The sequence below is a fragment of the Nuphar pumila genome, chromosome 13 (genome assembly GCF_984573655.1).
Source record: "Nuphar pumila chromosome 13, dmNupPumi1.hap1.1, whole genome shotgun sequence".
NCBI classification, from domain to species: domain Eukaryota; kingdom Viridiplantae; phylum Streptophyta; class Magnoliopsida; order Nymphaeales; family Nymphaeaceae; genus Nuphar; species Nuphar pumila.
This window is the reverse complement of record NC_143261.1, coordinates 79,790,347-79,817,916: the sequence shown is the minus strand read 5'-3', so window position 1 is coordinate 79,817,916 and position 27,570 is coordinate 79,790,347. Positions and strand designations below refer to the sequence as shown.

The 27,570-nt window shown below is 38.0% G+C and overlaps 1 protein-coding gene across 2 annotated transcripts in view; it reads left to right on the top strand.

Moving 5' to 3' along the window:
* Positions 1–27,570, top strand: part of SEC8 (subunit of exocyst complex 8) — a 138,964-nt gene that overhangs the window by 41,021 nt on the left and 70,373 nt on the right. For both annotated transcript variants that reach the window (XM_089985603.1, XM_089985602.1), the window contains exons 6-12: positions 7,399–7,508; positions 7,857–8,033; positions 16,998–17,178; positions 17,329–17,435; positions 18,709–19,016; positions 19,105–19,265; positions 19,397–19,512. In XM_089985603.1, coding sequence (XP_089841729.1) covers positions 7,399–7,508; positions 7,857–8,033; positions 16,998–17,178; positions 17,329–17,435; positions 18,709–19,016; positions 19,105–19,265; positions 19,397–19,512 — 1,160 coding nt within the window. The remainder of the gene's footprint in view (positions 1–7,398; positions 7,509–7,856; positions 8,034–16,997; positions 17,179–17,328; positions 17,436–18,708; positions 19,017–19,104; positions 19,266–19,396; positions 19,513–27,570) is intronic.

Genomic DNA, 27,570 nt, shown 5'->3' with positions numbered 1-27,570 from the left:
GCAGGAGTGCGGGGAGGATATATATATATATAAATATAATTTTTTAGCAGTTTTAAGTTAACACTATGTGTATTTGTGTGTATTTATGTATTTATATATATAATATAGATAAAAATGGACTTGATTAGGGTTAACTGAATCTACTTTTGGATAGAAATCGACCTCAGTGTGGTTGACTTCACCTAACACAAAGGAAGCTGTGTCCAAGTGTCGCACCCGCCTGGTGCGGGTGCGGTGCCCTGTTAGAAGAGTCCTTGTGACATAGGATGAGATTGTAAGAATGCATGTTGGAGATGGTGAACTAGGTTAGCAGTGAAAAAGTAAAGGCAAAGTTTACAAGGTTTTCACTCAAATAGATGGTTGTTGGAGACGGCTGGTTAAGGCTGTAAGATAAATACCCCTTTTTTTGGAAAAGAAGCCCAGAAAATACTCTATATTAATTTCATCCTAGGTGAAAAAAAGATTAAAATGATGCCTTTTAATAACAAACTGACAGAAAAGACAGATTCTCTTTTGTCCACCATGTAAAAATTCAAGGTGATGAAAACAATCTTAAATTCTACACAGTTAGGCATTTTAATCACTGAATGTTGCATGCTGTTTGACGGAAAACGTTTTTATTCCTAAGATTAAAAATCTGCTGGGTGGAGGCATGCACATTGATATTTGTGAGTTATTTTGATAGCTATGATAAATAGGAGAGAGTATCTTGTGTTGCCCATGTTAATAGCTTATATACACATACACATACGCATGCATGCATGCATACATACATACATACATACATACATACATACATACATACATACATACATACATACAATTAATTAGTTATTTATATATATTTGCTACAGTCGTTTGTACATGCAATCTGGTAGAAAATGTCAGTTTTTTTACTTCTTTTGCACTTTTTTTGTAGATCTAAACTTATAGATGTGATCTATATCGTTCTTTAGTTGAAAACAGGTTTTGGATAATGTTTTTGCAACATGTAAGCTGGTTTTCTAAGGGCTTAAAAGATCGACAGTCCACAATCTACCAAAATTTCGTGACTCAAGAAGTCATATATTTACATTGAAGAAAGATGATCCAAAGTGAGATCCCTAGCAAACAAACCATGCTGAACACATCTACGAGTTCAGTGGGTACAACTTTCACCTACTGTACGTGCGGTACACAATAGCATATCTCTCTCTCTCTATATAGATATTTATATAGACACTCACACTCACACACACACACACCTTAGGTAATGTTAGAAGCTTAAGATTTATATACTAGAATTTTATAGGGAAGCAGTTAGACAAACAATTTAGAATATAACACAGTCAAGATTCACTTGATCTAATTCGGTCATGTTGCAAGAATGATTGTATTGTTCACCAGTAGATAGCTCCTAACCTTTCACAATCCAAAAAATGGTGTTGCTGAGGAACAAAAACCTTAACTCGGCCTATATGGTGTTGTTTAGGGCTGTCAATGGGTCAGGTATGACATACTTCCCACCTGGATTAGATCCAATAGGATCTGAGTTCAGGCTTAATGTCATAAGTCTGATTAATAAATGGTCTATAAATTTCAAAGCTGACTTCGTTTTCACTTCGAGTTTCTATTAAGGTCGGCTATTTTTTAATGTAAAAATATAAAAAATTAAGATTTCATCAAATCTAGTTTATTGTTCTGCATATGGATTTGCACATGGTTAGGCTGAATCCTCATCCAATGAGACCTGGACCTAGAATCAGGGTTATCACCTTACAGTTGGAAGAGGATTTTCTCTGTCATAATCGTAGTCACAAATCTTGTTCTTGGGATTAGCTCGGCAGGGGAAAATGTTAGGATATTTAAAAGAACACACACACATATATATTAAGACAGTAGAGAAAGAAGGGCTAAGAATTGTATTGAGACATTGAGAGAGAGAGAGAGTCATTACAAGGGTAAAATCGTGAATAAAATATACATTCAATAGTGTGTTGGATGGTTCAGGACACATGACGAATTGACCAAGAAAATGTTTAGGTGACTTTAAAAATTTAAAAAATAGGTGTTTTTAATTGTCACTCAAAAGTCAAAACTTCAGTGTTTTTTTAATATATATATGCTATTTAGGGGCGTCAACATGTCGGGTTTGGTTCGGACCCAGGTGGAACCAGACTTGGACCAGATTGTCAGGTATGGTATTGGGTTCAGACCCGGGTCTACTATAAGAGAAACCATACCTGGACCCGATAAGAACTACATGAACCAGACTTGGACCCGATCAGAACTACAAGAACCAGATGCGGTAAAATAATATTTTTTTATCATTTTTACATTGAAAAATTGCGGTTCTTAATCGGAACTCGGGTCGGGCCTGGGTCTGGTATAAAATTTCACAAACTATACCCAGGTCCATGTATTAATAGGACCTTTTGGTTCCGGAGCTGGGTCTTAATCAGGTCTTCTTATTTGTCACCATACCTAGACCCTATAGGGTTTGGTTTGGTTTGGGTCCAGGTAAACCTGACTCATTGACACCCCCTAATGCTAGTCTCAATATCAACTTAGCGCCACTACCTATGTCACATAGGTGCAGGTTCAGCGATGCGGCACTTTAAAAAAACTTGGGTGCAGGGGTGCGGGAAGGATATATATATATATATATATATATATTCTGTAACAATTTTAAGTTAGCATTTACTAATGAAATAAAAATAATTATCATATCATAAAACAATTCTGCCGAACCCAGGCCTGGGTTCAGCTCTGCCTAACCCAACAAACCTGGGTTCAACAGAGCCGAAACCAACAAGTTTGGGTTCAGCAAAGCCGAAAGCAGCAACCTTGGGTTCAGCAGAGCAGAACCCAGCAAAGCAACCATGTTTTACAAATAAGAAATCAGCAAACTGTAAGTATACAAAGCGCCAGATTTTTCTTATTTGGGAAAAATCTTTAGAAACCAAAGGACGCTGAAACTAATGCCAACATTTCTGTGGAAAATTTCATGGCAGCCTTTACCCTAAACATAACCCCCTGAACCCAAATACTGCACAAAAGAAAACACTGCAAAAGTGAAGGAAAAAACCCACCAATCAAACATTGCAAAAGTTTAAAAAAGATGACGGAAAAAAATCAGAACTCAGTAAAACAAGGTCGACATCTCCACAGTTTTAACAACAAAAGCAGCACTAAAGCTCACACCAAATGACCAAAATCAATCTTCCCAAACGTGGAAATAACAATTCCTAGGGAAAATATATAGGGAGGAGGGAAAAAAAGTTGCACTTGGAAGGGTATATAGAAAAATGAGCTAAGCCTTTTAGCTCGAAAACCCTAGAACGAGAAGATCAACGGAAGAGAGAATGAAGAGAAAAAGGTGTTTCTCCACCATCAAAGTTTCGATGAGAGAGAGAGAGAGAGAGAGAGAGAGAGAGAGAGAGAGAGAGAGAGAGAGAGAGAGAGAGAGAGAGGCTCCCTCTGCACTCCCTTTTAAAGGTCTCTTAACCGCGGTCAAGTCTCTAACCAAAGTGAAGGGAGGAAGAGAAGGAAGAAGAGGAGGAGGAATCTTACCTGTCGCCGCCGCTGCTGGTAGGAGGAGGACCACCGCTGCTCTATTGCTGTCTGTAGGAGGAACAGGGACGGGAGGCACGGAGGAAGGGTTGAGAAGGGGGGGAGGGTGTTTTACCCAAATGTGCCCTAACCCCCCCTCCTTAAAACACGTTAAATTTTTTTTGGACCGAAATGGTCTCGGTCATAGTTGATCGAGTCCATTTATGGACACTTATATCCCTGAGTGCGGTTGACCTTACGCAGGGAAGTTTGACTGCACCGCACCCATGGAAGTTTGACTGCACCCGATGCGGCTGATTTTTATAATAGCCACATCGGGTGCCGCACGACGTGGGTGCGCCGACCCTTTAGAAGAGTCCATGTGACATAGACCACTACTCATCATCATTTCCCTTTTATTTATCACTGTGTGTGGGTGCATGCCAGGAGGCTTTCTGCCTGCATGTTGCAATAGTAGATACCAGTCAGCGAAAGAACGAGCGAAGCCATGCAAACCAAGCAGTGTGTGTGTGTGTGTGTAAATATACTGCTCTCTGTTGTGTCACTTGTGTGCAATTCTTCCCCGTTTACCATCTCTTTCTTTTCCATTCTTTCAATGTTGACTTAGCATACCCACCCCTCATCACTTCTTCTTTCATCTATCTGCCACCACCTATACTATCTACTTTTTCTTGTTAGTGCTGTTGTATATTTCATTATTTGACACCTCCCATAACCATCCATCATTTTCGATTTTCCTCCTTTCACTACCACCACCACCACCACTATCATCTTTTTTACCTTCTACCACATACACCTTTGCTTTTCCTATCATTTTTCTTTCACTTCGTTTTTTATGTAAACATACTAGCATCGTATTCAGTTGGAAGTGGTAAAGCTACCCATGGTAGGTCAACAAATTTCCCACTTATTCTTTGCGGACAATGTTCTTTTCTGCAATCCTGCTGAGGATCAGGTGAGTGTCATTAAACGTATCTTGGCTGATTTCAAAAAGGCGGCAGGGATGAAAATTAATAATGAAAAATCTGTCATTGTCCCCCTGAATGTTGATCATGCTTTAGTAGAAAGAGTTGCTATTGTTTATGGATGGCAGGTTGGCAGCTTACCTCTGAAATATTTTGGGATTACCACTCTGCCGTGGCCTTTTAAAATCGGATCTGTGCCAACCTTTGGCAGGTAAAATCCAGTATCATATGGACTCATGGAAAACTAAGATGCTTTCTTATGCTGGAAAGGTGGTGTTGATTCAGAATACTCTTGCAAGTATCCCGGTTTTCTGGCTTCTGTCATTCAAGCTCCCCAAGGTCATTGGTCAGTTAGAAACTTAGAATCCCTATTCAGGAATTTCCTCTGGCAGGACTATGAGTCTGGGAAGCGTCCACTTCTAGTTTCTTGGGAAGTTCTCTGTAAACCCAAGGAAGAAGGAGATATTGGGCTTAGGTGAATAGAGGAGCTGAATGCTGCTTTTCTGTGTAAATTGGCCATAGATGTTTTATCTGGGAATTCCTTTTGGGCTGAATTTATGCGTGCTAAATATCTACAGAACAAAATATGTGGGGCATCAATTCTGATGTTGGTTCTGGATCCTGAAAGGGTATTTGTTGGGGTTGGAATCACGTCGAGCAGCTTATATCATGCCATGTTTCAAATGGGGAGGAAACTTGTTTTTTGGACAGACCCATGGATTGGTCTTCCTCTTATGTCTTTTATATCTGTGCAAGAGGTGGGGACGATAACCAATGTCAAGAAAATCACAGTTAAAGAGGGAGTTAGGAAATATTGGAATAGACGCCTTCCATTTGCTGGCCTAGAGGATGTCTGGCCTAACATTGAAGCTTTTGATTTATCAGAAGGCCATGACCAGATCTGCTGGAGAGGGTCCTCTAATGTCTCTGAACTTTCCAGACGTGATATATGGGACTCCATACGTCGTCAAGCTGACTGACATGACTGGTATATTCTGGTTTGAGCAAAGAGGGTTCCACCCAGGGCCTCCTGGGCGATTTATATGGCTTGTCGTGGAAGACTCCTTATGCAGGACATGTTAAAATCACTTGGTATATCATTGCCTAGCAGGTGTCCATTGTGTTCCAAAGTTGACGAAGACTGTAATCGCTTGCTCGTCACGTGTCCAGTTGCTCAGAAAATCTAGAAACATATCTGCCCTCTTTTTGAAAAGCAACGGGTCCCTCACTCAGAAGTTATCCAGGAACTTAAATGGTGGATGAATGCTAAATTCAGTATTACATGGTTGAAATCCTGTTGGGATGTAGTTTTTCATGTAGTGTGCTGGCAATTATGGAAGCTCCATAATAAAGCCTATCATGACGGGGAAATTCCAAGACTGCCATCCGTTGGTGAGCTGGTATGGAATTTTTGTGCTGACTTGCTGTGTGCTCTAGATTGGCCAAGTGTCAATTGTAAGGAAGTTCAGCTATTTTCCTTGTCAGGAATTCTATCAATTAATTTTTGGGTGAAAGACCCTACTTTCATCTCTCTTTGCTTTGCTTCCACTACCTATCGAGGATACAATCTTGTATCCTTTGCTGCATGCTGTACAAATAAGTTCATAGTTATCGGTGGGTTCAAAAGACGGTGTTCTGGAGAATTCTTAGAAGAAGCTTGTGTAGGGGCTCTCACTGAGAATCAGTGGAGCTGTAAGGTGGAAGTTATCTCTAACTCCAAGAGGTAGGGCAGGTGCATATCAACAGCAGTAGATGGAGGTCCGAGGTCACCTTCTGTCAATGCTTTGGTTCAGCATTTTATTATTGAGAGGGTTCTCTGTAAAAAGCCTTTGTTGGCAATGGGGCGGGTTCTTTTTATGTTATACACTTGTAATGATCTTTTGTGGAAAGACAAGCCACCGGATTGGCTACCCGTTATGGGTGATCATATGTGAATATTCTCATTGATTTATAGAATTTAGGGCTAAACCCCCAGTGTCTGTCCTTAAAAAAACATTCTAGCAACAAAGGGACCCCAATAACAGCTTGACTGGAGGGAAAGCTTTGTGGCAGCCATTGCTTGCTGCAACAATAGGCACTAGGTTATGCATGGATCTGTGTGGAGGGAGAGAGGGAGGGAGGGAGGGAGTATCTTTTTCAGTTTTTGGAAGAAGAGTCGTGGTATTTGATAGTTCAATTTTGCATCTATAATGTTGACTTGTTTCCGTTGCTTGTATATCAAGGAGTGAAGGGAGGTGAGACCATTTTCTTGCCTATAAGGCAGTCTTCCGTTCTCACTTTTTGTGTTGAATCATCATATAGGAGAATGAAAATGCTTTGAAATCAATAAATTTTTGATAAGATCACAGTAATTTCTGTTCTATAAATTGAATTTATCACATTTTAAATGTGTATTTTATCTTTTAGTTTGTTATCACAAAAAAAATTCAATAAATTCAAAAGATTGCTGGTATTTGTTACTTTGGTCATAATGCTGCCTTTTATAATAATGTATTTGCATAACAGTTGTCAAATTGTCAATTGATAGGCAAAATCAGAGAGCATATGATACGTGTCTCATATATAAAGGTCTATTAAAGTACCTAAGCTCCATTTGCTTATTTGATTTCTAGTAAAATCTGAAAGTTCTTTAAAGCAATTTAAATTTCAGAATTCTGTATATTGGTGAACATTTTTGTTGAACTGTTAGGCTTAACAAAATTATATTCCATAGGCTCTGATTTCATACTGTGCAGTCTATACCATCAAATTGCTATTGCCATGTCGTAGGGTTCTCCAATGCAATTCTCTTCTTTCAATCTTTCAATTTTCTGTCACATTCTTTCCACCTTTATTTCTTTTTGCCTGAAGGCTATTTGCTCAAAATTTAACAATATGATAGGTTGGTGCCCTACAAGATGTCCGTTCAGAGCTAACAAAGTTACGGGGTGTCCTATTTTTCAAGGTTTTGGAGGAATTACATAGTCATCTTTACAATAAGGGTGAATATAGGTAAGTTTTCACTGAATTTTGGGGTGCATTTTTTGTAATATTTATTTTGCAAGCACCAGCCATGGTGCAGCTGATTTATATCTTATAGGATTCTGACCATTTTCAAATATTTGTATACTGTTTCTTGGTCAGTCCATTGCCACATTAAATATTTTGAATAAGAGAACTATGACTGGAATCAAAGTTGCTGACATTTCTGGACTTTGGGCCCTTACATGATTGCTGATAATTTCGACCTTCTTGTTGTGATCTGTTATTGTTATGTGAAACAAGCATGCACCATTAACCTTTTAACTTATATTCGTAGTGCATTGCGTTATGTGTGAACTTAATAACTGTCATGTGCAGCTCTGCAAGTAATGGTATGCGAGAAAGGGACGAAGAGATACCCATTACTATGGTTTCTACTGTTTCCTTTAACAGTTCACAACCAGTATCTCGGAGAACTAAGATGAGAGTTGATAATCATTTTGATTCTCTATCATATAGAGATGGATTTCAGAGGCCTGATTCCATTGATGGAAGGTATACATTACTCTGTCATTTTCGGTTACTCATTGTTTTCCAACTTATTGCTAGGAATCATGCTCATAATTGTTGTTTGAAACATATTCATGGGACCATAGTTTAACTGTTTGATTGCTTTTCACAGAAGTGTCATCTTTCAAATGGCATTACAATGAAAACCAGAATAGTGTAAAATGTACTTGTCCTTTCTCATTCCTTGGGGCTTGTTTGATGCCTTGTCCAAGATTGGACAGAATGAATGAACAAAATGGACAGAACACATGTTATGTATGTTCTGTAACAACTGTACCAAGTCCAACATTTGTTTCGACCATACACAGAGGTTGTGTGCCTTATGTCCATTGTTTGGTTTTACGCTGTGCGGACAACTTGGACACACGTGAATAATACGTCAGATAACTTTGTTTTGGATCCTACGACCCGATCCACCCGCCAATATCTATGTTTTGACATATTTATTATGGATTTTAACCCTGGATATGGATCTCGAATTGGATCCAAATACCAAAACAGTATAAAACTTGTGTAAAAACAAATACACAACCATTTTTTTGATATTCCAATGTTATAATTGATATCATATTGGATTCAATTATGAATCCATGTCAAAAATCATCGATTTTTGCCCTAAATATGGATCTCGAATTGGATCCAAATACCAAAAAGTATAAAATGCAAAACCCTTAACATAAGCATATCCCAAACAGACAAAAACCCTTAACATCTAAGCATATCCCAAACAGACAAAAACCCTTAACATCTAATCCCATCCCAAACACAAAAAAATGGATTTAGCATGAATTTACTCAAAAATTGCAAAAGCAAGGGTTAAAATGCAAAAACCCCAACATCTATGGATATCCAAACAAAATAACTGCTTTTAGAATGCATTCACTAAGAAAAATGCAAAAACATACAACAACAACAACAACTACGCCTTCATCCCAAAACAATTGGGGTCAGCGATATGAACCAAAAAAGAAATTCATTTTGGGTCTTCCACATGAATCCTTTTCCTCCAATCATTTCTATCCAACGCCATGTCCTCGGTGAGGTTCAAAGCATTCATATCCTTTCCTATCATCTCCATCCAAGTCTTCCTAGGCCTACCCCGACCTCTTTTAACTAATATATTTTCCCATTTCTCCAACCTTCTAACTGGAGCATCATTAGGCCTTCGCCGAATATGTCCAAACCACCGTAAACGATTCTCTCGCATCTTATTTTCAATGGGTGCAACACCTACCTTCTTACGTATCTCTTCGTTCCGAATCTTATCTTTTATTGTATTTCCACACATCCATCTAAGCATCCGCATCTCAGCTACACTCATTTTTTGAATATGATGTCTCTTGGCAGCCCAACATTCCGTACCATATAGTAAAGCGGGTCTAATAGTCGTCCTATAAAACTTTCCCTTCAACCGCAATGGCATTCTACGATCGCACAGCACTCCAGTAGCACTTTTCCATTTCATCCACCCAACCTTTATCCTATGATTTACATCTCCATCAATTTCTCCATACTTTTGAATGATGGATCCCAAATATTTGAAATAATCATTCACCGGTATATCTTGCTCACCAAGTTTCACTACACTCCCATCACTACTTCGTTGCTTACTAAACCGACATTCCATATATTCAGTTTTACTCTTACTCAACTTAAAACCTCTAGCTTCCAATGTCTGTCTCCATAATTCTAACTTAGCATTAACCCCAGCTCTAGACTCATCAATCAAAACAATATCATCAGCAAACAACATACACCACGGTACATTTTCTTGAATTGATCTCGTAAGCTCATCCATCACTATCGCAAATAGGAAAGGGCTTAAAGCAGATCCTTGATGTAACCCAACCGTTATCGAAAAATTGGTTGTCACCCCTCCACAAGTGCGGACATTGGTTACTACTCCTTCATACATATCTTTAATTATACTAATGTACTTGAGAGAAACACCTTTCTTCATCATTGTCCACCAGAGAACGTCCCTAGGTACTCTATCGTATGCCTTCTCTAAATCAATAAAAACCATATGCAAATCTTTGTTCCTCTCTCTATATCTTTCAATAAGTTGTCTAAGAAGATATATAGCTTCCATAGTTGATCTTCCAGGCATAAAACCAAATTGATTCTCCGATATCATGACAACCTTCCTCAACCTAGACTCAATCACCCTCTCCCAAAGTTTCATAGTATGACTCATGAGTTTTATACCACGATAGTTTGTGCAATCTTGTATATCACCCTTATTCTTATATAAAGGCACCAAAGTACTCTTCCTCCACTCATTAGGCATCTTATTTGTTCGCCAAATCAAGTTAAAAAGATTTGTCAACCATTCTAAACCTTTCTCTCCCAAGCATTTCCAAGCCTCGATAGGTATACCATCTGGGCCAACTGCCCTTCTTGATTTCATTTTCTTCAAAGCCTCTGCAATTTCTTTCTTTTGAATCTTGCGCATGAAGTCACGATTTATCTCATGAAAAGGAATGGAGAAGTCTCCAAGATCTTGAGCATGACTATCATTAAATAGCTTATCAAAATAATCTTTCCATCTCTCCTTAATCTCCTCATCTTTGACTAAAACCCTTTGCGTTTCATCTTTGATACATCTAACCATACCCAAATCCTTCGATTTCCTATCTCTCATCTTTGCAAGCCTATAAATATCCTTCTCGCCTTCTTTGGTATCCAACTTGTCATAAACCTCCTTATATACCTTAGCCCTCGCGTTTCGAACAACTTTTTTAGCTTCCTTCTTTGCTATCATATACTTCTCCAAATTCTCATTATCACGACTCTTACTTAGATTTCTATAACACTCTCTTTTAACCTTAATAGCTAATTTGACATCCTCGTTCCACCATGATGTATCCTTACCTAGTGGTGCACCGCCTTTAGACTCACCCAATACCTCCTTAGCTACTTTTCTCATACCACCCGCTATCTTATTCCACATTGATTCTGAATCCTCCTCGAGACACCAATCAACTTCCTTAACTACCTGCTCTACAAACATTCCTTGTTTAGCTCCTTTCAGTGCCCACCACTTAATTCTAGGATCTATCCTATGTCTATCCCTTTTGCGGCATTGTCTAATTCTAAGATCTAAAATTAAGACTCTATGTTGTGTAGCTACACTTTCTCCTGGTATAACCTTACAATCGATGCAACAACCCCTATCTCTCTTTCTAAGTAGGAAAAAATCTATCTGACTCGTATTAACCCCACTTTTAAATGTTACTAGGTGAGACTCCCTCTTCCTAAACCAAGTGTTTGCTAAGATCATATCATAGGACAAACAAAAATCTAAAATCCTTTCTCCACTTTCATTTCTTTTTCCTATACCATAGCCTCCATGGATATTCTCAAATCCATCCCTACTAATGCCTACATGTCCATTAAGGTCACCGCCGATGAAAAGCTTTTCTCCATAAGATGTCTCTTGTACTACTCCATCTAAATCTTCCCAAAATTGATGCTTAATGGAATCATCTAAACCTACTTGAGGTGCATAAACACTAATAATATTAATAATATCCGTACCTAATACTAATTTAATAAGTAAAATTCTATCACCCTTCCTACGGACCTCAACTACATTATCTATAAACTGACGACTCATAACAATCCCTACTCCATTCCTATTCCTATTTATTCCTGTATATCAAATCTTATATCCCCAAGGTTCTATCACTTTAGCTTTCTCACCTACCCATTTGGTCTCTTGAAGACATAAAATATCAATCTTTCTCCTACACATAACATCTACTAACTCTACCAACTTACCAGTTAAAGACCCTATGTTCCAAGTGGCTAACCTAATTTTATGGTCTTGGACTAACTTCTTTACCCCCACCCGTCCAACAAAGTGAGGGAACCCTTGCCTATTTGACACCACACCCGGGCGCCGGTGTGACGCGTCGCTTCTGGGCGACGACCTAGCAACCCTTGCACATTTATCACTGCCTCCGGGCCTAGAGAGTACAACGCGTCGCTCAGTAGGGAACGCCCCAACGAAATTCTCATATTGGTTAAAAATGCAAAAACATACAAAATCCCTAAAATTTAAGCATACCCGAAAATACGCTATTGGATTTAGCATGCATTCACTCAATAGATTGCAAAAATAGGGTTTAAAATGTAAAAACTCAACAATAAAATCGTCTCCAGCAAACCCTAATCCCCTGTAATCAGATTAGGGTTAACTCTATCCATGAGAGAGAGAGAGAGAGAGAGAGAGAGAGAGAGAGAGAGAGAGAGAGAGCACCCTAATCCTAGAACAACAGAGAGAGAAAGAGATACATGCAAAGGAGGAAAGCTCGTAGAGGGCAGAGGATCGCCGAAAGGATGCTGGTAACTATGCTGGAGAGAGGCTTGCTTGAGGGATGTCGCTCGTCAGGGGGCACCGCTCGCCGGAGGGACACTCATAACAACGAGAGAGAGAGAGAGAGAGAGAGAGAGAGAGAGAGAGAGAGAGAGAGAGAGAGAGAGAGAGAGAGAGAGAGAGATATGTTGGGGGGTAGGATGTTTCGATTTTTTTTAACTTGTGGTTCCCCCCATCCTCTTCTTTTCGTAACAGGGGGTGGAATGGTGAAATCCTATTCCAGAGACGCAGCGGACATGCCGTCCCAAATCACGCCTGTCACGCAACATCAAACAAGCCCTTATCATCCGCCATCCTTCATAACAATTTGAACATCAATCTAACATCGCTCAACATGGTAGCAAACAAGCTCTAACAACCTAGTGCCTTCTAAAGCAAGCACATATATATGTTATCTTCCTTTCTTATTTGCACTTTTGCTTATTTTCTTTTCTTCTTTGATTGTCATTCTTCTTAATTTGTTTCTTATCCACTAATTGTTTTTTTATCCTTTTTTCATATTTCTTGCTATGTCATATTTCAAAATTGCATCTAAGTCTTTTGTGTCTTACTTTTGATGAACTCTTATTATTGCCTTAGAAAATCACCATATCGTGAATTGAGTTCTCTTAGGTCTCTTGCATCTTGTGGTGCTTGTTTTTGATTCTTTGTCAACTTTGTAAGTTCAATTCTTTATCAAATTGAATTTTAGGGGGAAAAAGCAGATATTCCATATGTATACTGTTGTCTATTTCTCATTTGGTTAAGTTCTGCAATCTGTTGGTGAGCATGTTAGTGATGAGAACGAAGGGAGTTACACTGAAAAATGTCTATCTTTGTTTTCTTGTGCAAGTGTTTCTTGTCTTGAGAATGCAGATGTATTTTACTAATAAGAAAAAGTAAAAAGGTGAAACAACCAATAAGAAGTAATTAGAGTATTCAAAACTGCAGTGCAAATTTCTAACGCTTAGGTTGTCGGTCCGATCAAGTAAAATCGCACCAAGCCAATTTTTTTTGCTCAGTTTGCTATGTTTATGTAAATGTATATCTGCTATGGTACTGTTCCTGTTAATATATATATGTATGTATATATATATATATATATATATATATACATCCAGAAACATGTAAATCATGATAATTAGGATGAACTCCAAAGAGGCAATAATAAGGTGACTTATTTTTCAAAACAATCATAGGTAGTCTATTTATCACATATACGAAAGAATGAAAAGCTTCTGTCCACAGGTTAATGGGGAGATTACTGTCATGTAGCATACTCGTCACACTTTCAACGATATGCCGATGTTTTCGTTCAGTAATCCCATTTTGTTGTGGTGTGTGTGGACATGACACCCTTCTTCCTATCCCATTATTTTGAAGAAAAGAAATAAAATCATTGGATGGGAACTCCCCTCCCCCATCAGATTGGAAAAATTGAATGGACTAAGAAAATTTGTTTTTTACTAAGAAGAAAAAGTTCTGAAACAAAAGAAAGACTTCCGACTTATTTTTCATGAAGTATATCCAGGTGTATCGAGAGTAGTTGTCAACAAAAATTAAGTAGTATATACTTCCAGAACCAGAGGCAACTGAAGCAGGCCCCCACGCATCAAAACACACTATCTCAAGAGGCTTTGAAACTCTTTTATTAACAAAATGATAAGGTAGTACATGACTTTTGCATAAAAGACAACTGGAACACTTTTGATTTCTCTCTTCTACATTGAGACTATATTTTAGAATGGGATTATTGGAAGCAAGTTTCTCAATAAAATGACTCCCATAATGTCCTAACCGATTGTGCTATAGAAAAGGCTTATTACATTCAGAAATACTAAGAACATTTTCAGAAGAGAAAGAACATGACTCTAATGAAGACTTCAAATCCACATGAGCAGGGCAGGCCGAATGACATGGTTCTTCTTGAAAGACATACATATTGTCCTGTCTCTTTCCTTCAGCGAATGTTTTTCTCGTGCGAAGGTTCTTGACCTGCACAGATAAGGGAGTGAATTCGACTAAAGCATGATTATCATTAACAAGTTTAGAAACAAAGACAATATTTTTCTTGATATTGGGAGCATGGAGGACATTGGAAAATTCAAGAGTAGAATGTGACATAAGAATGATAGACTTTCCAACGTGGGAAACAGGATAGTAAGATCTATCTCCGTTGACAATCTTACTTTTACCAAAATAGGGAATAGGTTTGAAAAGTTTACCTGTATCACCAGTCACATGGATTGTTGCCCCGAAGTCAACATACCAAGTTCCTTTGTCATTCCACTTTAGATTCAATCCTGACAAGACAAATATCAACAACTTCTAATCTCTCCACTGTCCTTGCTGCTAGGCTTCCTTTTTGATTCTGTGTGTGGAGATTTTCCTTTATTTTCAAGGTTGTACCAACAATTCACCTTGATATGCCCTTTTTTGTTGCAAAGAAAACAAGTGGGGATGGGTCTTTGTCCCCGAGCAATGGTCGGCATATTAGGAGTGGGAAGCAATCTACGCTCCCCTTGTCCATTTCTCCCTTGTCCTCCTTGCCCCCGCCCTTGACCATAAGTCACCCATGTAGCAAAGACTTCTTGTGGATTTGTGCGAGCATGATTTTCTTCAGAAAATCCTTTCAGAGTCTTTTCATGCTGAATTAATTTAGCCCAAAGCTCATCAAAAGTAGGAAGAGAAGGCAAGAACAATAATTAAGTGACGATCATATTATACTCGGATCCCAATCCGCTCAGAGTTTGCTGCACCATGTCACTATCGCTCACTGCACATCCTACAACTGCAAGTTGATCTGTGATAGTCTTCGTCTTGTTTAGATATTTCATGATGGTCATGGAGTCTTCTCAGCAACTGAAATTCTCTCTTAAGAAAAACCATCCTTGCCTGTGGAACTTGTGAGTACGTCTGAACCAGTCTCTCCTAGAGTTGAATGGCTGTACAATTATCAGGAATTGCAACAAGAACCTCTTGAGACATTGTAGAGGTAATGTATGCAACCATTGACTGATCCTTCCTCTCCCAGTTGAGATATTCTGCATTTTTGACATACACAGTTGAAGTTGCCCCTTTATCATCAATCTATTCTCTCATAACAAATTCTAGCAAGCTGGAGTAGTTCCATCCAGATGACCTAAGAGATTTTGACTCCCTATGAAAGAAATGATTTTTCTCTTACAAATCAAGAAATTTGTGGTTGTTAACTTTTCAGAAACAAGCTGATTGAGAAAACTTGAGGATAGGCCGGATTGGGAAGATGGAAGGGATCCATAACTTAAAAGGAAATGATTCTCACAAAGATATTCAAGAAACGCAGTACACTGCCAGAGAAACTTGCTGCCCCCCCCTTTTTTTTTTGAAATTGGGCGACCTTCAAGGAAACAAAGATCAAGAACCTTTAGATCCGAAGAAGAAACCAGATCTGAAGATTTTCTTCCTTCCCTTTTTTTTAAAGGAACCGAGATTGACGCAGGAAGAAGTTCTGAACAACACACGCTGGACAAAGTTAGAATCCGAAGACGTTTCCAGATAAGTCGCATGTGGATATTGTTCCCGCAAAGAACAAAATATTATGTATATTAGATGTCACGACAAAGAATCTGGAGATATTTGATAGATTGGACACAGATTTCAGATCTGACATCAATTTTCAAAACTGAACAGAAACAGAACACCGATCTAACTTTGGATCTGATGTATATAGAATTAACTTCAACAAAAACTTAATACTCCAGATCTGATGCAGATTCACTATCAGATCTGAATGTTTCAGACAAGATGCTTAAAGATGAGAATGCGCAGAGACTGAGTACCTCAGATCTGACGCAGATTCATGACCAGATCTGAATGTTCAAGATAGAATGCAAAAGCCGAGCTTCAGATCTGACGCAGATTCGCGACCAGATCTGAATATTCCAGACAAGAAGAAAGGTGGATTGGTTTTAGGTTAGATTTGCGAAAAGGAGAAGAAGAGAAGAGAAAGAAACCTCTTGATTGGAAGCGGGTCGATCCCTCATGTCAGACCTTTTGGAAGCAACTTCAAAACCCTAGATGGATCTTCGCTCTGATACCATGTTAGTTTTCACTAGAACCTGTCTTACGAGAAAGAAGAAGATGGAGAAAAGAGGGGTTGCGGCTGCACGATTTCCAATAAAGAAATCGTGACCTAGAACTTATATTTATACATCTTGATTTACAGTATGGGTCGGGTCTGGTATAATATCCAGACCCAGAATACATATGGATCGGTAAAAACATACATGTGAAAATACAAACAGACTTTTTCAGTAAAGCCTTCAAGTGGCTAGTGTTTTTGTGCTTCCGCATATTTCCTTACAATGGGGTACCATCAATGGAAGTGTATTTACTTCCACACTATTTCATGTGTGATAAAGATATGAGTAGTGAAAGTCTTCGCTTTGATTGGCTAATAAGAACTCTGGTTATTACTTTGCTAAGCGACATGGTGTTGATAGGAATTGTTGCATCTGATTTGGTTGACTATACTTTTCTGAACTTCTTGAATCCATGATAGCCTCTGAAACTAATACATATTGATTCATCTGTATGGGTTCTTTCAGTTCATTTGATGGACATGATGATGAGAGTGCTACTGCTATAGAAAATATTGATGGAGCTGCCTCTGATGGTTCCACATTTACAGTACGGATAAATGAAGCTGATGGGCTGCCGAAGGATCTCAAAGCCATATCACGCCGCCTTCCAGCTTGGCTGGCAAACTCAACTCCAAATGAGTTCATAGTATGCTTTTCTGGAATGTGTTTATGTGTTCATGCATGGAATGAAGGGCATGAAGTCATACATTTCTTATTTCAGAATGGTTGTATTCCAAGAATATTAATGGATCTTCTTCTGGTTCACAATATATCAAGAATGTTATTTTTGCTGCAGGAATCTATCAAGAAAAGTGATTGTCCACTTCAAGTGAAATATCTGCATACTTTGGTGGAGTGTCTTTCTATGCTGGGAAAAGTTGCGGCTGCTGGTGCAATCATATGGTATTGTATTGTTATTTCTTTTTTATGGTTAATATTTTTGTCTTAGGACACAATATTTGTTACTTTTTTCTTTTTCTTTTTTTTTAAAACTGTGTCCATGTATTCTGCAAAGAAAGGATTTTGAACCTTATTAGGTTCCTTGTTAGTGAGTAAATTCTCTAGTTAGGCTATTCTATGATGCCTGAGTAAAAGTTTTGACTTGTGTATGCAAGTTGTCAATTGGAAACAATTGTATGTCTGTTAGTGGGGTTTTCATGCCATTCACTGATGTACTTCTGTAACTATAAAACTAAGAACATATATGTATTGGTTTTGCGGCTACTTTTCTAGTTGTATGTTATAATCTTTGCATTCTCTCACTTTTCATGTTTGGCACATTCTTGCTGTGCTTTCTGTTACTTTGATAAGATGCTCACTGAGAAGCCTTGTATATGTTTTCCCTGCTTAACTGCTCTTGTGCCAGCCTTTCTTCACTTACACACATTCCATGGCATTAATAGCCTGAGTAACTCTTGAAAAATGTTTGCATTTGTTCCTTGGGACAATCCTCTGATCTTGTACGTTCTAGCTGTTGAGTTCATTTGATACATGTAGGATGCTATGTCACATGGGTGTGGCTGGAAGTTCCAAGTACCCGTGTCGACACAGGTGGGTACAAGTACATGACAGGTAACAATGAGGTTGGACCTGATCCAGATTCGATATCCAGTTCCATTTTTCTTATTTGTTTTCCTTTTCAAGTGGGTTTTCCTCATTTTTTAGTATAAATTTGTTTTTATAATATAAAATTCTATACTATAGCATTTTCAGTTATAAATTATATCTTTTTCATTTATGTATTATTTTTAATATATATATATATATATATATATATATATATATATATATATATCCTCATTTTTATGAACTCCCATGTTGTACCATCTATACCTGCATATGCACCCGTACCTGTGTGACATAGTGTTTCCCTTGCTTAACTGATCTTGCACCATCCTTTTGTTGCTTATACATGTTGCATGGCATTAAAAAGCCTGTGCAGGTCTGGGGAATTTTTTATTTGTTATTTGGGATAATCCTCTGATTTTTTACATTCTAGATCTTGTCATTTTGATTTAATACACATAGGATTAGGATGTTTATATTGTTTCAACAAGAAAGTGTAGAATAAAGAATAATTTTCTTGAAGATTTTCAATTAGATAATTGCTTAGGCTAAAGCTGTTACCATTTACAATTCTAAAATATAACCCTTTTGTGTCTTTTTGTTGCATCAGCCAAAGATTGCGACCTACCATCCATGAGATAATTACATCCAAGATAAAATCTCGAGTGACAAACCTAACTTCCTCAAGGCAGGCAGTTGATCAAACTTTGCAAAATGCTGGGCTTGGTGCAAACGTCAAGAAAGTAGGAGTCTTGGAAAGCTACTATGTGCTGAAGCAGAAGAGCCAGACTGAAGCATTTACAGGAGCTATATCATCAGTTAGTCCTGTCTCACCCGCAATGGCGCCCATGGGTTCTGCTCAAGCTTCAACACAAGAGATTTTGGTCTCTATCTTGGACACTTTGGTTCGTGTTCTTGGTGAGAAATTGTTGCTTAGTTTCATATTAGTTGGACATTTAGGCCAACTTTTCAGTGCGGCTTACTTTGAATATGTCGTTGCATGTAGAAAACCATGTTGTTGTTGGATCACTTTTGGAATCAAAGGCATCACAACCAGGCGACATGAGCACCCCAAAGTCCATGAATGATGTAAACTGGGGTCCAGATTCCGAAGCTAATCAGGCTGCTGGGGGCTACAGTGTTGGGTTCTCTTTGGCTGTCTTGCAAGTGCGTCTTTTTTCTAATTATCAATTGTATTGAAGGCTTATTGACTAAGATGAAGTTTGTGCTATGTTTCTGTGAAGCTTTTTGTTTTCATTATCTCATTGCTACTGATACTTTATCCATATATTTCTAAGAGTGAATGTCAACAACTCATATGTGAGATTATGCGAGCTACACCTGAAGCTGCATCTGCAGATGCTGCCGTACAGACGGCTAGACTTGCAAACAAGGCTCCTTCCAAGGAAAAGAGGTGATTAAACAAGCTGATAGCCAAATTATCCCTCTGCTGTTTCCATTGTTTTTGCTTTTCTTGTATCTTAGTTTTTGTAATGGCTGATGGTGATCCTATTTACCAATAGACTTTGTGAATTCCTTAAAACATGCATGTTATTATCTAGGTATTACAATAGACCTACATGTTTCTGATTGGTAGCTGTCTTTTCATTTGAGCTTCAAATTCATTGTTTTTTATATTCATGAATATTATTCATGTACATGTATAAAATCTTAGATTTTGATATGGTTGAAGATATTCCCAAAGTTCAATCACACATGACAGAAGAAGATGCAGCATGCAGGAGGTTAGGGCAGAACAAAGGATGGTTTCCCAACGTGGGTCGTCCCTTAGTATTCTTCTATTTATATTATGCACACAAGACAAATTACAATGTTACCCCAATGTGAATAAAGGGGTTAAAACAATATAAAAAATTACAAATATGCCTTTATATGTACATGACTCACTATTCTAACAACCTCCCTTAAGTTGTACATGGTTCACAACCATGGCCAACTTGGATTTCAATAGCTAGAATCTTTGCTTTGTGAGTCCCATTATGAAAACATCTGCAATTTGATCTTCGGTTCCAACAAATCTCACCTCCAATTCAAGATCCTCCATCTTTTGTTTGATGAAGTGCTGGTCTATCTAATGTGTTTTGTCCTTCCATTTTGTACTAGATTTAATGAACTCTTGATTGCACTTTGGTTATCATAGTACAATATTGATCTCGACATTCTTTCTTTGATTTCATTCAACAAATGACAAATTCATGTCACTTCTGATGTGGCTGCCGTCATAGATCTATATTTAGCCTTTGTGCTAGATCTAGCTACAACTTTTTGCTTTTTACTGCTCCAGGATACTATATTACCACCTATGTCACAGGGATTCAGCCAACCAGGTGCCGCACCTGCGCCGACGCGATGCGGGTGCGTGTGCGGCACCCGGTGCGGTCAACCGGACCATGGGTGCGGTCAACGTACTCAGGGTCATTTGTGTTCAATTTTTGGGCAAAAAAAATTGGCTGATTGATGGAGTATTTGTTTGCTTCTTGTAACTTGTGTTTGGTTGGTAAATACTAGCCGATACATGTTCCTAGGCATCATGGAAAAAATAAGGACGTTATCACTAATGGTTACTTAAAGGGGTTTCATGGAAAATGAAAGAAGAATTAATTCTACATGATTTTTAGTTACTTTTATCTTGGGACGAAACTTCTTAGAGGCTAGCAAAGACATAACAGCCGAGGGGTAGAGATTTAACAAAGGAACAGACTGCTTAGTTCCCATTAATTACTCTCTCTCTATATATATAAGTAATCAATAAATGCATTAGAAAAGTTAATTGCTTTGACCGGTAAAATATCATGTCCATTTATGTTTTATGCCCTACAATGTAGGGATGAAAGTGGGGTTGGGTAGACCTGACCCAACCCGAATTGACCTAGCTCAACTCGGTCATGCCCAAGATGAACATTCATTAGTGTTAATGTTGTTAACTGTTAAAACTTAAATATATATATATATATATATATATATATATATATATATATATATATATATATATATATATATATATATATTTGCCGCACCCATGCACCCAAGTTTTTTGAAAGTGCCGCACCCCCGCACCCGTACCCGCACCCATGTGACATAGATTCCCACCAATGTACATGCAATAACTTGAAATTGACTTTCTTTCAGCAGGATCTCCTGCCCAATCTGCATCAGAAAATGCTATAATAGAAATCCCATCTTCATTTTGAGATCTTTTTATGTATACCAGCCCATCTCTGACTGTTCCCTTCAATTATCTACGGATCCTCTTAACCACCTTCATGTGTTTCGGTGTGGTTCATGCATAAATTGGGAGACTTGGTTCATTGCATGAACTATACTAGGATGGGTAAAAGTCGGACATTGAAGCATGCCTACTATACTCCACCACGTGAAATCCCCATAAATTTCTCTATCATATGTGCTTAGTTTTCGATTAAGAGGACTTGGAGGTGGTGAAGTCTTACAGGCTATGTCACATGGGTGCGGGTGCTGGTGCGACACTTTAAAAAACCTTGGGTGCAGGAGTGCAACAGAAAAATAAAATAAAATATAGTAGGGTGGGGGTGGGGGGGGGGGGGGGGGGGCTCGACCCCTCTCCTGCCGAAAACAGGGAGGGTTTCGGCCCCTCCCCTGGAATCAGAGGGAACAGGGAGGGGGGCTCGGCCCCTCTTCTGCCGACCCAACAAGAGAGCGAGAGGGTACCTCTGACGAGGGAGAGGAGGTGGTGGCGTCAGGCTCCCTTGCGAGACGTTAGGTGGAGAGGAGGCGAGCGAGAGAGCGGAGCTGCACGGGAGAGGAGAGGATTAGGGCAATTTTTTTTCCTCTAATCCTCTTTCGCAACCCCTTTTGATCGAGCAACAATTTTTTTTTACGTTAAAAAATTGGGCGAAAATGACCCTGGGTACATTGACCGCACCTAGGGTTGTGTTGACTGCACCGGGTGCCGCACTTGCACGCACCCGCGTCGCATCGTGTCGACGCGGGTGCGGCACCTGCTTTGCTGAGTCCCTGTGACTTAGCTTACAGTCCATCATTCGTGTCTTGGCCAATAAATGAATAAGTATATTTATGTTGTGTCATCATACACTTGTCGCCTCTATGATCAAACCCCACTTCAAGGAAATATTTCAATTTCCCTATAACTTTCATCCAGAATCTTCTGTTGGAAAGGTTATTGATTTCTTGAATGTGGCTTTCACAACTTCCTGTGACTATGATATCATCTACATAAATAACTGAGTAATCTTATTCATGCCCAATATATAATCAATGAGTAATATAATGTTGACCTTTTGAAGCCATGTTTTTGAATCTTATCAGAAAAACTTTTGAATCAAGATCTTGAGGTCTGTTTCAAGAGGAGGAATGTCAGAAAATAAATTTTCACTCAGCTATGGTTTGTAAACTTCAACACTGTCCGCCACTTTCTTATGCATTACATCTGAAGAAACATTCTAAAATGATTTTTTATCAAACACCACATTTCTAGAAGTATGATTGAATCTCTTTAAGGTATCATAGCATCTATAACCATCATAGCCATCAACATGCCCAACAAATCTGCATGCTATGGCCTTATCATGAAACTTGGCTCTAAGGCTTTTATCAACATAGACATAACATGTGCACCCATATGCTTTCAAAACATCATACACATGATGTTCTCCAAAAACACATAATACTGAGACTTATTCTTAAGAATGCACATGGGGAGTCTATTTATCACATATACAATGACAAGGAAAACCTTCGTCCATAAGAAAATAGGAATTCGACTGCTATGGATCATGGAAAATGGAATCTCAATAACATATTTGTGCTTTCTCTTAGCCAGATCATTTTGTTGAGGTGTTTGTGGGCAATACATCCTATGATTAATCCCATTTTCTTGTAGGAATTTAGTATATTCCTTCGATGTAAACTCACTACCACCATCACTTTGGAAATAGACAATAGAAGCAAAGAATTAAACTTTAACGACATCATAGAATTTGTGAAAGATATCAAACACTTTAGATTTATTTTACATAAAGTAAATCCATGAGTAACATGAGTAACGAGAATAATCATCCATGAAAATAACATAGTACTTGTTGTTAGCCAAAGAATCGACTAGACCCCAAACATCATAATGAACAAGTTTAAAAGGCTTCAAAGCTCTATCATTCCAAGACTTGAAAGGTAAAACATGACTCTTACAAATATGCCAACTAGAACTTTCAAGACACCAGAAAAATTTGTGTCCTATGATTCTTTTTCATCCAAATACAAGGCTTTTATTGCCTAAATTCACTCTTATGTAAAACCTTCTTATACTCAGGCAAAGGTCATTCTGAATGGGTTGATGCCATGAAGATAAAACTAGAACCTTAGAAAATACCAACACTTGGATTCTTCAAAGCATTCTACAAAACAAAAAACTTGTAGGTTGTAGGTGGGTGTACAAGGTAAAACTCAAGAGTGATGGGACCCTAGGGAGATACAAAGCTAAATTAGTTGCCAAGGGATATTCTCAAGAATATGAAATTTATTATGAAGAAACCTTTGCCTCGGTGGTTAGGATGATTACTGTTAGAACCTTAGTGGTCATTATCTCTATTAAGCATTGGCTTATATACCAAATAGATGTCAAGAGTGTCTTTCGTAATGGACATTTAGTGAAAGAAGTTTATACAGAGACACCTCTTGGAATGAACATTTCCAAAGGAAAAGCTTTTCATTTGAACAAAGACTTGTATGATTTAAAACAAGCTCCAAAAGCTTGGTATAAGAAGTTTAGTAGAGTTATGCTTGATATTGGCTTCAAATTTTGTTTAACTGACACACCTTTATTTGTTAAGAATTGTAGTGCAAGTATCATCCTCCTTTTGTATATAAACAATATGATCATCATCAACGACTTGATGATATTAAAAAATTATGCAAAAATCATTTTGAAATGACTAACTTAGGTCTTTCTAGGGAGTGAAGTTGCTTATTCCTCTAGAGGGTACTTGTTGTCTCCGTCTAAATTTTCTTCTGACATTGTTTTCAATTTTGGAATAACAGATGATAAGAGAGTTGATATTGCTGAGATTGTCCATGTGAAGATGCAAATTGATGATGGAGAGCTGCTCGAAGATCCAATGCCTTATAAACACACTCCCTTACCTTTCAATCACTAGACCAAATATTTCACATGTTGTACACAAAACTAGTCAATTTTAGCACGCTCCTACCTCTGTCCACATGAAAGTTGTTTTATGAATCATTAGATATATTAAAATCTCTATTTCTAGCGGTCTTTTTTTGTTTGCTTCATCTCAATTAGATTTAATTGCTTATGTTGATGCCAAGTGGGGAGGTGATCTAAATAACAGACACTCAACACGAGTTTTTATGTTTTCTTAGGCGAATCTCTAATATCGTGACAATACAAAAAGCAACAGGTCTCACTTTTGTCAATTTAAGTTGAATACTGGGCCATGACTACTACCACTATGGAGGTGGTCTGGTTGCAAAGACTGTTGACAGATATGAGAGTTCAAGTAATATGAGCCTCAAAAATGTGTTGTGACAACAATAGTGCGATCTACATTGCCAACAACCATACATTTCATGAGCGCACCAAACATACATGACACTATTGATCTTCCCTACGTTACATCAGAGTACCAGTTGACAAACTTTACCAAACCCCTTGCAGCTCTTAGATTCCACTTCCTTTTAGGCAAACTTTCGATTATTTTACTGTAACTTTGAGGGTGAGTGTTAAAAATAAGTATTTTTTGTATTTTTGTATATATATAATATAATATATGTATATACGTATACATATATGTATATAATATTTATATATATTATTTATTTTGTCAACTCAAGGTTGACTAGGACTTGCAATTAGGCTCTAGTCCAACGGCTAGTCATTCTAGCTGTTGGACTAGGTCCAACGGCTAGTCAAACTAGCCATTGGATCTAGTCCAACAACTAGATAGTCTCTCTTTCTTGTCTCTTTACTCTCTCACTCCTCTCTCTGTTTTTGTATATAAACAAGGGGTGAACCCCCTTTGTAAAGTAATGCTTCTTGCATTTTGGTGAATTAATAAAATTATAATTTTTTATATTGAGAGTCTCTTTGGTGAGAGCTCTTTGTGGTTTTGTGAATGAGCTCTTTGTAGCTCATTTGTGTGCTTGTCCATTTGGAACTTTTGTGCACATTCTTGTTTGTGTGAAGACTCTCATTTACTTACAAAAACAAAGCACGTACACCCAAACCCCCCCCTCAAAGACTTGTAAATAGGAATATTAGTATACAACTTTTGGAAAGGAGACATGCTTTCAATCACTCTAGAGGGCATACAATTTATCAAATAAATTGCCATGCACACTACCTTTGTCCAATAGATTTTAGGAACTTGACTAACAAACAGATTGCTTTAGTAGTTTCCAATACATATCTATTTTCCCTTTCTGGAACTCCATTTTGTTTGAGCGTGTAAGGGTAATACTTTTTATGCACAATTCCTTGTAAGAATTTTTGAAATACATGACTAATGTATTCTCCCCCTTAATTTAACACAAAACTTATCTTAGCGCTAAACTGAGTCTTAATTATTGCACAAAATTTTCTAAAAATCAGACAGAGTTCGCTTCTATTTTTCATCAAATAAATCCAAGTATATCTTTTACAATTATCTATGAAAAGTGACAAAATAGGCTGAAACTTTCTTAAACAAAATAGGAGATGGACCTCAAACATCTGAATGTATAAAATTGAAAGCATCAAGGAACTCTACTACCTTAGCACTAAAAGGAAGGGCATGACTCTTAGTTAACTTACAGCTCTTACATAGTTTTACATGCTCTGACACAAACATCCTAAACTCACTTAGGCCTCCTAAAGACATTAAGTACTGCAAGGTAGAGCTGGAAATATGGCTCAGTCTTGGTGCAATAAAACACTCATACAAAATTGCAACTCCTAGACTAGCTCTAGGTCTCTTTTGTGAACTCATGTGTAGCCAATCTAGGTAATATAGGTCTCCCTTGTTATGGCCAATCTAATTTTCTTTCTGAATAGTTGATCCTACACAACACTATATACATGAGAAGATTATATTACAAATGAATTTAGTAATTTGGCCAATAAGAATGAGATTCATGACAAGTCTGATAACATGATAAACTTGAGAAATATTCACCTTACTCTGAGGACACACTACAGGTGTAATAGACCCAACATTAAAAATAGACATTGAAGAACCATCTACAGTGCAAAAATAACATTTGGTTATGACAGACTCGTATGCAGTATGTGACATGATGCACCTGAGTCTATTAACCAACCAGGGGAAATATTAGAGATACCTGCATATGCAGTACCAAAAGAAGAGGGAGCAAGAGGAAAGGGTGAAACTGCCGATTGAGCCAAGAGTTGTTGGATCTGTTGTTGCATGTGCTTCAGGATCTGAGAATGCCCAACAAGTGTAGGATTTGAAGAACTCCCTACAAATGGAGAAGTTGTACACCATTGCTAGCTAACTTTCCATTATTAGACATTGTAGCTTCTCCACTAGGTGATGCTACAAAGACTACAAACTTCTTTCTCTTAAGGACTAAGCATCTATTCTTCATATGCCCAAGTCCCTTCAGTAATAATATCGAATAGAATTCATATCTTCTCTGGGTCCATGCCTACACATTCTCTACCTCTTGTTTGCTTGGTGATTGCTATAATTGACTCCTTAGAATGATTAAAACCAAAAAACTTATTCTTGGTTTCCTCATTAATCAACTTTGTCAATGTCTGTGCTAATGATGATAACACAGGGCAATAGAGAATCCCATTGCTCACACTATCAATCTTTGTGCGTAGTGCCATAAGCAAATCAATCACTTGCATTTGGTCTTTTGCATTATGTTCTAACCTCCTACACTTAGCACACTCCTATATTTGGCACACTTCACATTAGGCAACATGAGGATTAATCCATCTCACAACTGTTGAAATCTGGTGACAAAGGCTTGGACTGAGTTATTCTCTTACCTTAAGGCCTTAAGGTTTTAAACCAACTGATACCTTCAAACCCAATTAGATTGTTCATGGATTTGTTTGAGGCAGCTCCATGCTTCCCTTGCCTCCTCAAAATTAACAACATTGAGTTTTATGTTTTGTTGCACCGAACCCAAGATCCATGCCTTCACCTTAGCATTTTCCTCTTTCTATCTGCTATAACCAGGTGAATTGTGCTTTTTGCATCTAGATTGACTCCACACCCAAATCTCTCAACCACCATCCTCATGAATTTAGCCCAACAGCTGCAATTAGTCCCATTGAGTTTAATGAGTATAAGTGAATACTCTCTTTCTTCTCTGTTTTTCCAAATCTCAACATGCCAAGCCAAAAGCCAACACATAAACAATTACCAAACAAAGTAGCTACAACAAGCAAAGCGCTCTAAAAAAGCCAAAGACAATGCAAATTAAC